The following is a 15,517-nucleotide window of genomic DNA, read 5'->3' as shown; positions in this document are numbered from 1 at the left end:
AATGTAATGCATAGCATAGACTGTATGCAAGAGATGAACCTGGCAATTGTGACATCACCCATTTGTTATTCAGATAACTTTTTAAAGCATTTAGCTGAGCGCTTTTGAAACTAGTCATGACGAGTAAGTGGTAGAGGTGACTAAGAAACTGAGGGACACTGCATGCCCGCGTGGTAACAACTTGTCAATCTGCAGGTCGACCCACCCTAAAGTTGCTTCATCCTCCTTTCTGACAATAACAGGAACCATAATTTACAAAATTAACATAATCTTGCATTGAGTAAGACTAAAAACTAGAAAACAGAGTGACCTATGAAGCAGGTTGTTAGTCAGCTGTCAGCTGGCCATGGTGGGTACTGCTTGTTGGCACATTGGAATATGACAAGCCACCACTGTGCTTATCTCTCCCACAGTGATGGGGGCCAGTGAGCCTGCAGGCTGCCCTCACATTAATGTCTTGACATTATCTGATAGCTCTCTGGGCCTGTGTCTGAGGGCTGACCCGAAGCATTGCTTTGAATGTTGGGGTTTGGGTAAATGCCTAAGGTGTTAAATAATAAGGATATTTCATAGGTTTGGGGGTGGAGGAGACAATATTTAGTCTAAGCCTGTCATGTTTTTTATATCAAGAGACATTATGTGTACGTGACGTAGTAGACACCTACTGTCTTGTCATTTGGCACCTGATGGACCTATTTAGGAATATATTTCTTAAAGATTGTATCAGATTTGAGCAGATCATTAGACTTTTCAAACAGAAAAGCCTCTTGGGTTTTCCTTGTGGGTGTTAGTCTAGTTTTTATGATTCTTAGTTTGTTGACTGTGCACCAGGCTGACTCCATCTCTGTGGAGGATGAAAGATGGTTTGCTCACTTGCCCGTCCTGTCAGGCAGAGCCAAAAACAGTTGGATGTCAAACAACATTTTTGTAACCAGGCAGAGGGATGTACTGATAGAAAGAGATGCAGGGAGGTTGGAGGGGTGGAGGTTGGTCTCTTCACCACTTATAATGTAACACACTTGTCTGGCTTTAAACACCTCGTTTCTAGTCTTGACATTAAATCTAGTTAAACTATGGTTACTAGAAGAGTTTCTGCTCCTTAGGTTGGTAACACTGTACTTTTTATCTGACTTGTTGGAGTGCACAGCAGTTTTAAACTCCTGTAGTTTCACATTCAGAGCATCGGCAGTGCAGTTTTTCATAGGGGAGATCCTTCATTTCTATGTGCTAGAAGGACTCTCGGTGTATTAACTGCACATTTCATAGTTTTATTGTTTTATTAGTTGCATCCCAATTCTTGTATACTTGAAGTAGTTTAAAAGAAACAATCACAATAATAACCAACATAGCAGACAGAGTATAAAGATATGCGCATTAGTGGAACAGTGGTGTGGCGGTTAGGACTGTCATGGCCCAGTAAGAGGGGTCCTGGGTTCAAATCTACCAGCTCCAACTCTGTGTGCAGTTTACATGCTCTCCCAATAATCTCTGGTGATTCTAAATGGACTGTAAATGTGAATGCAAGCATGAATGGTTGTCTGTCTCTGTTTGGTGACCAGTCCAGGCTGCACCCCACCCCATGGCAGCTGGGATAGGTCCAGCCTCTCAGAAACCCTGATAAGCGAAAGAAAATGGATAGATGGAGAACAGAGTGTGCATTTGTAAGGGGATAGACAGAAGAGATGAAAATGAGGCATCACATGAAAGCAGATGATTTTTTCCCCATGTTACTAAAACACCACAGTCTTTGTGCTTAAACAAGCAGTTTTGATAAATAAGAAAGACTTGAAGTAGATGCTTAGTTGAAAGAGGTTGCCTACAGAGGTGATTGTCATTTGCTTTCAAGTTTTGGCCCCAGAGTGACTGCTTTTCATGTCCAGTTTAATTTATAATTTCTAAACTATGAGTTTAGGCTTTACTGCCCCACTCAAAACTAGAATTAGTTTTAGTGCCACCTGAGCCAACGTTTTGAAGTTGGGTAAGAATTTCTGGGTGGAAGTGGGCAGAAATTCGCTCGACTTTCTGAACACAGGACTTCCCAATCTTTCAAGCAGATGTTTCATCAGGAGGAAATTCAGGGAGCAGCTGCTCCAAGACCTTGACGTAGGATTCTACAGCGTAATGCTTGGTGTTACGACAAGAACAAAAAAACAGATCACTGACAGTTGTGAGCGTTGTTCTAGACGGTGCTTCGTGTGAATTATTTAATTTGGTATCGTCTGGTTAACTCGCTAACTGTTGTAACACGTTGGCAAACTTTAACCTACTTTAGATAGAGGCTACCCATTAATCAAGAACAATGAACAGACAGCTTAACTGGAACCACTTAGCAGGTGTCCTTCATCAGAAATTAATGGCCACTGACATATTCACCCAGACCAACACGGAAAATATAAATTATTTATTTGTATCATTGCAGCAACTGCTTTTAAATAATAAATGGCCTAATATAACATCCAGAGGGTAATTGATGTGTTAGTGTACATGCAAACAAACTGTGCTTTTTATAGCATTTTAACATAAAAGCAACTCTTCTATGTTACTTCCTCCTAAATATGTATATGGTTATTGTTTGTGTTATTGGGTGGGTGAGCTTTTGTACCCATGCATGCTTGTGTATATATGTCCCCACGAGCCTAAAATATATGTGTTATGTTTTGTTTGTTGTCGTGGGGGCTAGTTAGAGATGTGTGTGTCCTGGTGTGCTTTCAGGAATCCTACCCGCTGGGCTTAGAACCTGCTGCTTCCTCTTGTCTTCATACCAAAACAAGAGCTACAGTTTGTTTATTGTGTTGCCTTCTTTATTTATCTTTTTATTGTCGTCAAAGTTCCCACTGTCTCCCCTGACGTGCACTCAGCTCTTCTATGCTTTCAGTTACTCCCCGTGGTTTTCAGAGTTTAGAGAAAATGAGGGTTTTATCAAAAGGACAGTTGGAAAAGGAAGAAAATATTAAGAGGGATAAAGTCAGTGGGCCAGTTTATTGCTCGATGCTTTTTTTTTTCTTTCTTTTTTTTTCCAAATCAAAGAAATTAGAAAGTCTGAGTGACGTGTTGGCCCCATTCCATGTTTTCAGAAGGCCCCTGACTTACCGTTTGCAGGATGGGTTTTCCATCATGTCATCTATTGTATGTCATAAGTCTGACAGAGCTTTGGAAAATAACTTTTCTTCTTTGTGTATTTGTGTGGGGAGTGCACGTGTACGCGCATATCTGCTTGTGCCCGTTTCTGTTATAAATACCAGAGGTGATTGACAGTTTCTAGTGTTTGGCTTTGACAGCTCTTATTTGTTGCACTCAACGGGCTTTTGGTGAATGGCTGACGTTTTGAGGTTCCATGTCTGTCACTGTGTGATGGCTACAGGGCAGTGTTGTAGAGTGGATACCAGTTAATGGTTGCCCCTTTCAGCATTTATGCACAGAGCATATGTGGCTCCTATAGACTGCTTTTTCTCAATGGCTATGGTCTCAATGGGTCATGGGAAGATTAAACATGGTTAATTATTGAGCTGGTGATTTCTGTTTTTTTAAATGTCTGAACATAAGAGCTATTGTGTACTGTTACACTGTATATTTTTAAAAGAAAGATTTAATGTTAATGAAAATGTGTTTTTCACAGTTCTATTATTATTTGTGCATTTTACTACTACAATATAAAATAAAAAGCTAAAATAATACCAGTATTTCAGTGTTTTCGACTCACTTTTCTGGCAATCAGATATCTAAAACCAAAGTTAGATCACAGCACTGAAGAGCACTGAACTACTCTGATCTTTGCCTAATGGTGGTGTATGTGAGGACAAAAATGTCAGACACTGACGGCTCAGGGAGATGAAACAATCTTTAACCTTCCGCCCTTTTTGCAAGTAATAGCAAAACAAAAAAGCAGGTAATTGTCTTGTGGTTTTGCAGAGATAGGATGTCATACTTTATTGAAGTTCTATGTAGGTAGCACTTTTGTTAACGCAAAAATAGTGCAAATGTTGGATGCTAGGATAGGATAATACTATAATCTGTAACCTGTGGGCAGTTTTCAGTTCTTGAGTAGAAACATCTTTGTATTAATTACGTCTTGTAATCAGTAGTGACTATTTACTTGCAAATCATGCTTTACCCCAAAAAACCTTCTGAATACTAATACCATGTATTGTGCCTGTCCACTAACTGGCTGAGGGAATACCCAGCAACATGCCTTAATTTGAGAAATGCTGGCTCTAATAGATCATGACATTTTGGAAGTTTTAAGGGTCAGTAGTCACCATTTTGTAATTGTCTTATTATGGCACCCTGTGCTTGTTCCGAAAATGTAGTTACAGCACATGTTAGATTTATGATACATTACATTTTGTTTGATTGGTGTGCCATAATGAGTTTAAAGCTCCCCAGCACAGTATAATGCTTAAACAAATTAGTTTTTCTCCTCAGCTGCAACTTTGACCTGTCTCTGATTTCCCCACCTGAGTTCTTCATCCAACAAGGTGAATCAGGTGGCTGCAATCTAGGCAAATCTCAGAAGTGTTGATGAGATAGACACATTGACAGAAGCACTCGTGGCATGAAACAGGATGTAGCACACCTGTGGCTGTGCAGCAAACAACAAAAATGTTTGAGAGGTTTAAAGACTGTTTTGTCAGCACACCTGCCAGTATTTGCGTTGTTAGTGACAGACAGCTTTGCACCTTTACAACCATGTACATGGAAACACATGCGTCACCAAACAAACCAAAAGCACTCTTATATATAAATAAACTTAGGCTCACATTTGATTTTGACTTTGTTTTTTGTTTTTTGCTGTGATGCAACAGATGTGTTTTGGTTGTTAATTTGAATATTAAAGGAAGTTTTAGTATGCAACTTTATTAAGTACATCAACAATGATGAGATTCCAGTGTATTTGATGTAATTGCTGTTTTCTCCTAAACGCCACTCAGTCTTAATGCCACAGTTTTATCACCTGTCTGCATGCACAGTGAAAGACGAGCGTATCCTCTTTCAGTAACTCCTGCTGATCACCCTTCAGCAAGATGACGGAAAGCAACAGAGACGCCACGTAGAGCTTGTAAAATCTCGCTAGCATGACCACAGAGAAGAGGATCAGCAGGCAGGTTTGCAGTGATGCGTGCACTTTAGGTTAACTGACAAACAGGGGTGTACAGAGGACTTACTGTAAACTGGCTACAGAGAGACAGGACGGCAGTCAAGCATAAAGACAACTTGGAGCCAGAAGAATAAGATAAACCAACACTCATTCCATTGTTGCTCCTTTTTGTTTTTTTTGTTAATACGCTGTATGTTCAGTGAAGCCAAGCTGAAACAAAGAGCATATGTGCATTTTAAAATACCCGTATAGCAACCAGGAAAGGGAAGGGTGTATTTGTAACCACCCGCCATAGCAAAGCTTGTATTGTTTTCACCTTGTGTGTCTGTGTGTCATCTTGACAAAGTCTGGCCCTGGAGGGGCAAAGAAGGACAAAGAGGGTTTTGAGCACTTTGGCAGATGTTTTTATGTCGGTCTGTCCAGATAGAGTTTGTCAACACAATAACAGCGCTAGTTATGCAAAGCCCAAATTTTACAGCTGTGGTTTCAAATGAAGTTCAAGTCTGAAGATGGATCTGGTCTGAGATATGAGTACTGGGTAAAGCCCCGAGCACGCAGGCCTAGTGACGGGTTGGCAACCACTGGTCGCTAGGGAAAAATGTGTATTCCAACACACCAACCGCAAATGGAAAATAAGCTAGCAAAGGAAAATTTTTATTTCGGTCATTTAGCAATTACCGGACATCGCAAGGATTTCGGGTTGCCACTAGGTCACTATCTAAACCTGGGTGACCAGGGCTTAACTTGGTATGAACTACTTCCACTGCGAGTGCCTGCCAGTCTGCAAACATGCTGGTTATAAGTTGTTTAACTGGAGGAGGTGAAGACGGGACTATTGCTGTTACAAATGCATAGTTAATCCAATCGTAATTTTTAATATCAATTCGCTTCTTGAGTACCTACATTGTTTTCACAGCCTTGTGGGACAGGCAACGATCCCATGGTCATCTTACCTTAGGTCAAACACACTGAAACTGAAGAAAACACCAGCAAATTAACAGGGAAAAAAAGAAGTGATTTAGAGGAGTCAACAATGAGCTGGAGCAGCTGCCTGTAACTACAGTATTATCTGAATAAAGCAATAAGAACACACATTAACCTGCATATTTTCCCCCTCACAGTACAGATGAATCCTCCACTTCTTTTAAGTGTGTCTCAGTGTAATCTTTCACATATTTCAGTTTCTGCCATTCGACAGGGTGTCTGTAACATCATTATCTTCCCTAATCATTTCCGCTGTGTTTTGCAAGGTTTTTCCAGCATTGTTCTATTTGCGGGTGTTTTCTTACGCTGCAATGCGTTTGACCTCTCAAGGCCACTGTAGTTTTTTAAAAATTATTAAATCATTTTATGTATATTAAAATATAATATTTTCCACAGCAGTTGAGGTCCAAGTGCTCACCGGTGTCACAGCTGGTGTATTGCCATCAAAAAATGGTCACTAATTACAAGTGTGTGTGTGTGTGTGTGTGTGTGTGTGTGTGTGTGTGTGTGTGTGTGTGTGTGGTGAGAAAAGGGCCAGTAAAATCCAACAGCTTAACCTCCTGCATATTCCATCTCCCTTTCTATCTATTTGTCTTTCAGAGTAGAGATTTCTTTGTCTGGAAAAGTCAACAGAGAGACGGCATTAGAGTCTGCCGATTGAACAAACTTTGAAAGAGCTCACAGAAAACTTGTAATGCAGCAAAGTCATAGCGATTGTACTGTATCCTCTTATTGCAGAGCTCTTCAGCTGGTGAAATTAGAGCAACTCTTTCTTTCTTGTGTCGTATTAAAGGAACCAGTAAGGCAGGTTAATAGCGCTTTTATTCGAAAGTTTTTCATTAAAACTTTTGCATCACATTTGTTTTGGTTGAGATGAACTGCAAAACATTTTTTCGTGATAAATATTTCAACTTTAATGCTCTCAAAATCTGTCAGAATCAATGGTTTCAAAACTTCTTAAATCATTGATGTCAGTTGCCATAAACATGTGGGACATATCACGGCCTAAAAATATTTTATTACTCTTTACAGTTTGTGTAAATACCAAGAGGATGAGTCTTTTCTTTTTAATTTTTCACAGCCTTCATGTTTTTTTTTCTGCTAATTAAGACCTCTCATGAATGTGACATCATTTCTGGAAGAGATGTTAAAAACCTTCCACATGGGTATCTGGGTGCCCCAGAGGGAAAACGCTTATCTGGGGAAATGCTTTTTCTTTCCCAACTGTCATGACTATGGCACAGCTGGTTGCTTCTACACACACAGATGACAGAGGCAGGCTGAGAAGTTACAGAAAGTAATCACGTGATGATCGCTGCACCAGAATTAAAAAAAAAACTCGTGAATTCATCTTGCAGAAGAATTTAAGGGTCTGTGTTCGCAGGCACTGGAATCTCTAATGACCTTGTTTGTTTAGGGGCTTTTTTTGAAAACAGCTTGTTTTTAGAAGGTTAAAAAGTATTTTGTTCAGTAGATCAAAATAATTAGGTTGTTAGTCACAGTTAGGATTAGTTTCACCTCAGACAGGACAGTGTTTGTATTGTAAATGCCGCCACTTCTTGAGAAGTGATGCAGACGAGCGCAGTCGTATTTCACAACTATTTTCAGCTGAACCTGTCGTGAGCGCAGCAGCAAAACAAAGCTGTACAGTGAGCATGTTTTTGCACAGAGGACTGTGAGTGCTGTCAACCCTGAACTTCACAGAATGTGCCTTGAAAATAGACACACAAACACAAAAAACCTGCTGTACTGAGAACCTAACTTTGAATTTGCAAACGATCTTCCAAAAATGCGAGAGTACAAACCCTTCTCACTCACACTCGAGATTATGGTCAATTAACCTGTACGGGCACAGGGACGGCACGCAGACTCCACACAGAAAGGCTCTCAATCAAACACGAAAATTGTTTTGCTGTGAGGTGGCAGTGTTCACCGCGGCACCACTGCGATGCCCCTTCACACGGCCACACATATCATTTAACTATTCTGCAGAAGATTGATTGTCACTTGTATTCAACACTTGACTCTGATTTGCTTCACATCGTGTCTGTCTGGTATCGACTCTGCCATGCATATTTTAAGATTGCTTCACCCTGCAGACAGCTTCACCCTGACAAAGTGCCTGCTTTGAGTCTCTATCGCTCTCTGTGAAATTATCCACAGCTGTGTTTTTATATCTGGTTTGCAAATTTCTGGATTTAAGTAATAGAAGAGGTTTTTTTTGTTTGTCACAAAGAACCTTCTCTTAGATAATCACAATTATTTTGCCCTTTAAGATACTATTCTGTCTTTGAGACTCTTCACTTTGCCCTCTACTCTTTCAGTATGCTGCTCATTTCTCCCATCCTCTCTTTTTTTGTCATTCTATTTTCCTTTTCATGTTGTACTCACTCTCCCGTTCCTTATTCCCACCATGCCCTTCTTTGTTTTATATTTGTCAGAAGTAAGAAATCCAGTTTTTGTGTAGCACTCAGGAAAGAAAAAAATCACTCCTTTGACAAGTGTTTCAAATCCAAGCTTTACTTTATTGTACTGGAGCGAATAATTTATGAAGAGTGCGTTTTTGCGTCCTCCTAGCCCCATTCCAATGAACTCGTGTGAATTAAAAGCCGCTACTGCTCCATATTGTCCACCACAGTCTCTTTAAAATTGTTATAAACTGGCTACAGTAACAACTTGATGAGATAAAAGCACCATTTGTTGAAAGTGTCGTTTTCTTTATCAATTGGAACACATTGATTGGAGCACTCAAGAATACAACAAACCTCTTTAAGCTGAATAACACGAAATTGCTCTGTTCTCAACGTCAGTGCTGCAGTTACCCGTTGTTCGTCTAGATGACAGTAGATGATTGCCTCTCTGAGCTTCAGGAGGAGTAGTGTTTTTCCATTTCATATTTATTTAAAGGGGAAATTCTTGTTTAAAATGCTTCAGTTTGGGTTTAGGTTTTAGGTCATGGTCAAATTTTGTTGTGTTCCTCGGAGTAATGTCTCAGATCAGAAATAGTAAGATCTATAAAATAAAATATGACAAGCCAAAAAAAAAAAACCACACTCAGAAGGCCAAGAGTAAACAGGTTGTACGAGAACAAGACAGAGTCTGCATTCACACTCGTGACTCTCTGAGGTCATAAAGAAAACACACCTGTCATACAAATATGCCGATATTTATTTGGCCTGATTGTGACACTCGATGGAAAGTCAATGGACCAGTAAAGTCGGGGTCAACCTAAGAAGTTTATCTAAGGTTCATCCAGACCTGCAGTATGAATCACAGATGTCATGCTGGTGGAAAAAGAGATGAATTCCAACATCTAATTTTGAAATATTTCAGTGTATTTGTGAAAGATTGAAAGATTTGGTGTTTGCAGCTCTGGATACAACGTCAGGGGATGACTGGAGCTACTAGGTTTCCTCACCTGAGTGCAACAAATGTATGTGCCAAGTTCATAGAAATCCATCTCTGAAAACTATATACACTCACCAGCCACTTCATTAGGTACACTTGTGCAACTGATTCTTATATATTTCTACTCGAGGACTCAAAGCTCTTACACAACATAGCCCATTCATGCATTTATATAAGCCCTTTTTTGTGCTTAAGTGCTTTCTGTCTAACATTTGCACACATTCACAGTATCATGCCCAAGGATATTTAGCATGCAGACTGGAGCAGCCAGGGAACGAAACACCAACCTTCCGATTAGTAGATGACCTGCTCTGCCTCCTGAGCAACAGCCACAGTTTATCCTTAATACAAATATCTTATATCTAATCCAGCATCAGAATGGGAAAAAAGGTAAAAGAGAAAATATCCAGTGAGTGGCAGATCTCTCAGAGAAAGGGTTGTATTGCCAAAGAGGAACAGAGAAAAATGGCTATACTTCTTCGAGCTGATATAACTCAGATAACCACTTGTTGCAAAACAAAGTAGGGGAAAGAGCATCTCTGAATACAACAGTTGAACCTTGAAGCAAATGGGCTATAGCAGCAACTAGAGCTCGTTTGCTTCAAGGGTGCCATTGTTGTCAGCTAAGAAATGGAAATTGTTATACAGTTCACCTAGGCTCGCCAAAACTGACCAGTAGAAGGTTGGAAAAACAGTGTGTGGTCTTATAAGCCTTTATTTCTGCTGGGGTAGGGTCAGAATCTGCCAAAAACAGCAACAACCAAAGCATGCATCCATCCTGCTCTGTACCTGCAATTTGGTCAGGTGTTAGTGTAATGATGTAGGGGATATTTCCTCGGCACACTTTGGGCCCTTTAGTACCAACCGAGCATTGTTTAAACACCGCAGCCTACCTGACTGCCATTTCTGATCATGTCCCTTCATGACCACAGTGTACCCATTTTCTGATGGCTGCTGCCAGCAGGATAACGTGTCATGTCACAAAGCTTCAAAATCATTTTAAACTGGTTTCGTGTACATGACAGTGAGTTCGCTGTATTCAAATAGCCCCCTTAGTCATCAGATGTCAATCAAGAAGAGCGCCTGTGAGATGTGATGGAATGAGAGATTTGCATCATAGATGTGAAGCTGACAAATCTGCAGCAACTGTGTGATGCTATCATGTCCATATGGACTAAAATCTCTGAGGAATGTTTCCAGTACCTGTAAGAATTAAGGCAGTCCTGGGGATAAAAGGCATATATAAAAAATGAAATAACCAAAATAATAATAATCACAACAGAATTTTAACCCAATTTTGGTGAATCTGGTGGATGTTTGGGGTCCAGTTTTTAAAGTTGCCAATTAGACAGGTTGTCTACCACGATTTAAAAGTAAAACTTCAAGTGAACACAGCCAGAATATCAGTAACCATTTATTACATAATGATGTTACACTGACATTACAGTCAGTTTCCTCGTTAATGGTACCTTTTTTTTCCCTTCTAAATAACATTTCCTATAATGTGCATCTATTTAATATCTCACTGTCTTTGTTTCTCTGCTATCGAACAACACATCCAGATTGGAGAAACTGACATAACAACATTGTTATTACTGATAGCACTGAAGGCAAGAGCTGTGGAAATCATGTGTTGTAATTTCGCTTTAAGTGTCCAGAGACTAAAGAATTAACATGGTGTCCTCATGGTGAGTTATGCTGTAATCCCCAAAGAGTCTTTATCCTCTGTGACTTTGTTGACTCATCTTGAGAATTGTACAAGTGACATTGTTGAGAGCTTTTAGCACTGAGAGAAGAAAAGTTTGTCCTACATTTCAAGGATATATTTCAAGGAGTTTTGTTGATTTATTTTATGACTTTATAGCTCCTTTATTTGCTAATTTACGCCTTTGCTTGTTCATTCTCCCTCGTGCTTTGGGTTTCCCTCAGTGTCTAGCCTATATACGGTTTAACATGTAGTGCATATGGAACACCAGATGCAAGTGAATCTGTGATTATGTTAATGGGTTTATCCTGTTTTCTGTTTTTTTAGCACTAAGACAGATGAAACGTTTATGTATATCTGTATGTGTGCGTGCGCCTACTTTAGGGCCGTACAGGGCTGTGATGACAAGGATGATGCATCCTATCCCCATTAGTGTTAGCCCAGATCTGTCAGAGCCTTGTTGGGTTACTGCCTGGCAAAATCTCAACCCTGAGGAACAATTTGATGGGCCAAACACACACTCACACTCACATACACATTTAGGAATGCGTTTTCCAAGATAAAACACACACACACACACAGCAGTCTTTTGAAAATCTTATCAGAACACAGTGTCAGTCTCACATTCACAAAACCATAACACACGAAGACACCAAGCGTTACTGCGGTTTGTTGTACGCACTTTCTCATAGGTTAGTTTTGATCACAGTCACACACATACAACCGTCATTTTGGCTGTCCCTTGTCTTACCTCTGTCAGAAAACAATAGGCAGCTCAGCCAGCTGACAAGTGTTTATTTCTGCTTTTCCACCAAGTCTCCTGGTGCTGCCATGACCCGAGCACACTTAAAGACTGTTAACCGAGATAAGTTATTATGCAGCACAGGAGTCTGCTCATTATAATAGTGTTTGCCACAGTGGAGATCAATGGGAGGGAGTTGCGTGAATTGAGGCTGATTAATGCTACTGGAAGCAAAACGTGTTCATCATTCAACTAATTTCACTGCATGCACAATTTTTTTTTCCTTCAAATCAAATCATTTCCTAACGGCAACTGTCTTTCCTCTGAGAAATGATTTATCACCTCGTAGATCTTCTTTGATGTGCATCTTCTTTTCATTTTATCTCGCTCAGTAACAACACTTTATTTAGTTGTTTCAGTACCTGCTGGGCTGTCCTTGCAGCGCTCCCTCAGCTGTAGCTAAATTCAAGGCTGTCCTACATTTTCCTTGTGTTGTGAAGCTGCTGTCGAGTGGGAGCTTTGACAAGAGATAACAGCCCTCTGTTCTCTCTTTTATGGACTTTTAATGTAGCTTCTAATTAATATCTCTGTCATTAATTTACCATGACACATGGCCTCCCTCCACCCACCCAACCAGCCAGCCAGTTAGCTTCAAGCCCCCAAGCTCCGTTTAGTCTCCGAGCACCGAACTGCTGGGAGTGGAGCTTTAGATGGGAGTGTACAATCAGAAAACCCACATTTAGTTTTACTGCCTTTCAGCATGAACTTATTTGATTCCTTTTTTTCCCTTCATGTCTGTCTCGTTCATTCTGTCTTTTCCCTCCTGTCTGCTATCCTTCTTGGATCAGAGTTTGGTACATTTAGGGTAACATCAATAAATGCACTTTAGTTGACTACAAAACTGCTGTTCTCATTCTGTACTCTCCATCCATTTCACACATTATAGCTATTTTCTCTGTGATGGGTGTTGATAAAGTGTCTCCCCATTACGCCCGCTCACAGAGGTGGATTATCGTTGAGTCTGAGTTTCTGATGGGATAATGATGACGATGATGACGATGGTAGTTCAGTGATGGTTGCCCTTGGTTTTGTATAGTTTTCTACAGAGTCTGCAGAGAAAAAAGGCTCCAGTGTTAACCTAAGAATTAGCACATAAAGTAATAAACGTTATGAAACTAAAGGCAAACTTGGACTGTTCATGTATCTTAGTTTGATATTCCAGCTTCACAGATGAAAAATGCATCATTTAATGTATAAAAAAAACAAAAGCTCCTCTAACTTTCGTGATCCATCATTAACATGACTTCACTCCTGAGTCTATAACAGGAGCCAGAGGCATTGTTAGACATAAAGATCTACTGTGGCACAGGCTCCCCATTACTCAAATCACACATTTCTTTCTTGAATGTCTGCAGTGTGCTAACCTCAAGTCAGTGTGCTGTATGAGCTTCCCCTGGGTGACCCGCTGTTTGTGACATTACACTACACCTGTCTGCTGGTAAAAGCAAACATGTAGACAAATGAATCGAAATGTTTTTAGCTCTAAAAGTCACACCATGCATATGCAAATGTTTCTTGAACAGGACTAATTTCATTAAACTGTCACATGATTGCATTCATGGTGTTTCACATCTATATTACTTGATATTTTTTGTTTTGTGAGATGGAAAAAAACGTTTAAGAATAAACTGAAAAAAGAGTATTTGCTTTAATTCTAATATAGAAAGCGGATGATGGTTTATATGCTTGACAGTGTAGAAGAAGCAGTGTCCTGTATTATTGAGTCATGTGTGTAGTTTTGTACTACGGTTGGTGACACGGTGACAGAAGTCTACAAGTTTTAAAAGTAAGCCAACAGAATGGAGACAGAGTGATGGGTTTTCCCTGTGCAAGAGGGTGGACAGCTTCTTTTCTTCTGTGTATTTTTAAACAACTGATGGATAAGACTTAAAAGATGGTGCATTCTGGTCAGAGAGCAGTAATAATTAATGAAGGCTTTTATACAAAGCACAAGAAGCCAGCTCGAGAAATCTGCGTCATGCCTCTTACCTATGTGCTTTCATCGCCGCTGCTTCTCCTCGTCGCTGCTGCTTTTGTACATTTCTGAACTTTTCTTACTTTTTCGATTGTTTCCTCCCATAAATCTCATGCCTCTCTGCTTGTCTCTAACCTCGTTTCTCTCTCTGTCTCTCCAGGTTCAGGAAAATGTCTTCGTTGAGTTTAACCACCAGCAACTGCTTGATTTGTACAACAAGGTTCGTTTCGTTATGTTTCGTGTGTGTGTCCGTGCCACTTTCATGCCACATCATCTTCGTGTTTTTGTGCCAAGTATCCATGTTGCATTTTGCACTCCTTCATACTTCGATACATTCTACTCCCTCTCTTTTTAAATATCTCTTTCAGACTTCCTCTCCTTCTTTGTGTCATTCTTTTGTGCACACATTCACTCCAAAAACTCATCATTTCCCCTCTTTCTTTCAGCTCGAAATCGTCCAAGGACAGCTGGATTCCCTGACATGATGCCTTTTGGACTTTGTACAGCCACACACACACAAGCACATGAACTATATGTTAATGGTGTTTTTGCTGACAGCCATGCAGCTGTTAGAGGCCTAGCAATTAAATTTGTGCTCTGATTTATTTGAGAAATGTGTCAAGTTTGAAGAAATGAGTTCCCTTTTGAACTCCTTTTTGCACTCATTACTGAGAGCCTGGATTTTATAGCGGGAAATTACCCCAAATTCATCAGTATGAGTTGTACTTGAACAAGTTTGTTTAATAATGTTTTCTCCACCCTCTAGTAAATTAATGCTTGCTTTCCTTATACATTCTTAGAACAAGATGTAGATGATGAAAATGTGCCAACAGTCATTTAGCTTCAAGTTTCCTTTGTACTCTCAGAAAAAAAAAAAAGGAAATTAAATGTCAAAATGTCATTTGAACTACAACAAATACATTGTGTAGCTTGAAGAATGAACTACTCTCCATGCCATTCTAATAAAATCTGAAGTGGAGGTGAAATCCATCCAAGCTGTTGTTATTTAGTGAAGGCTCATTATTTCTCATTAAGACCAACCTGGACTGCTGGTTCAACAGATGGGAGTTCTGGGAGGCACAGCAGACCTCCAGCGTGATTGTGTGTATGAGACTGTGTGCGCGAATGTGTGTCTGTGAGAACATGGGTGTATGACTGTGTCCTTGTTTGTGCATCTGCCCTTTTGTGTATGTGTGTATGTGCATAATTTCCTCACGTCCACACTGAACCAAAGCTTGAGAAGTTCCCTAATTCCCAGGTGTTGTTTTCCCCTGGAGCTTTAGTGAACCCATTTACTTTATTAGATCTATCCAATAGCTCTTCTCTGCATTCTCTGGTGATTTGATCTGTTAGACTGGGGTTTTTTTGTCTGGCAAAATGAAGAATTTCATTCGTAAAGTGTAGAGTCAGTGGCGTGTATATTGTGTTAGTTCCTATTTGTGTATATATTCAAACTTGTTTACCTATGTAGTGTTTGTCACATGGCTTTTGAAATTTTAAGTCAGTTAGGCATCAGAGAGGGAACAGTAGGTCAACATCTAGCAACCA

General features: G+C 40.0%; 1 protein-coding gene across 1 annotated transcript in view; it reads left to right on the top strand.

The window, feature by feature from the left end:
• commd10 (COMM domain containing 10) overlaps positions 1–14,955 on the top strand; it is a 64,297-nt gene extending 49,342 nt beyond the window's left edge. The window contains exons 6-7 of the mRNA XM_006789887.3: positions 14,130–14,189; positions 14,416–14,955. Of these exons, the coding sequence (XP_006789950.1) occupies positions 14,130–14,189; positions 14,416–14,454 (99 nt within the window). The 3' untranslated portion in view covers positions 14,455–14,955. The remainder of the gene's footprint in view (positions 1–14,129; positions 14,190–14,415) is intronic.
• The last annotated feature ends 562 nt before the right edge of the window (positions 14,956–15,517 follow it).

This window comes from Neolamprologus brichardi, chromosome 12 (assembly GCF_056152115.1).
Source record: "Neolamprologus brichardi isolate AB-2024 chromosome 12, ASM5615211v1, whole genome shotgun sequence".
NCBI lineage: Eukaryota > Metazoa > Chordata > Actinopteri > Cichliformes > Cichlidae > Neolamprologus > Neolamprologus brichardi.
The sequence above is the reverse complement of the archived record's forward strand: the minus strand, read 5'-3'. Positions and strand labels throughout refer to the sequence as shown.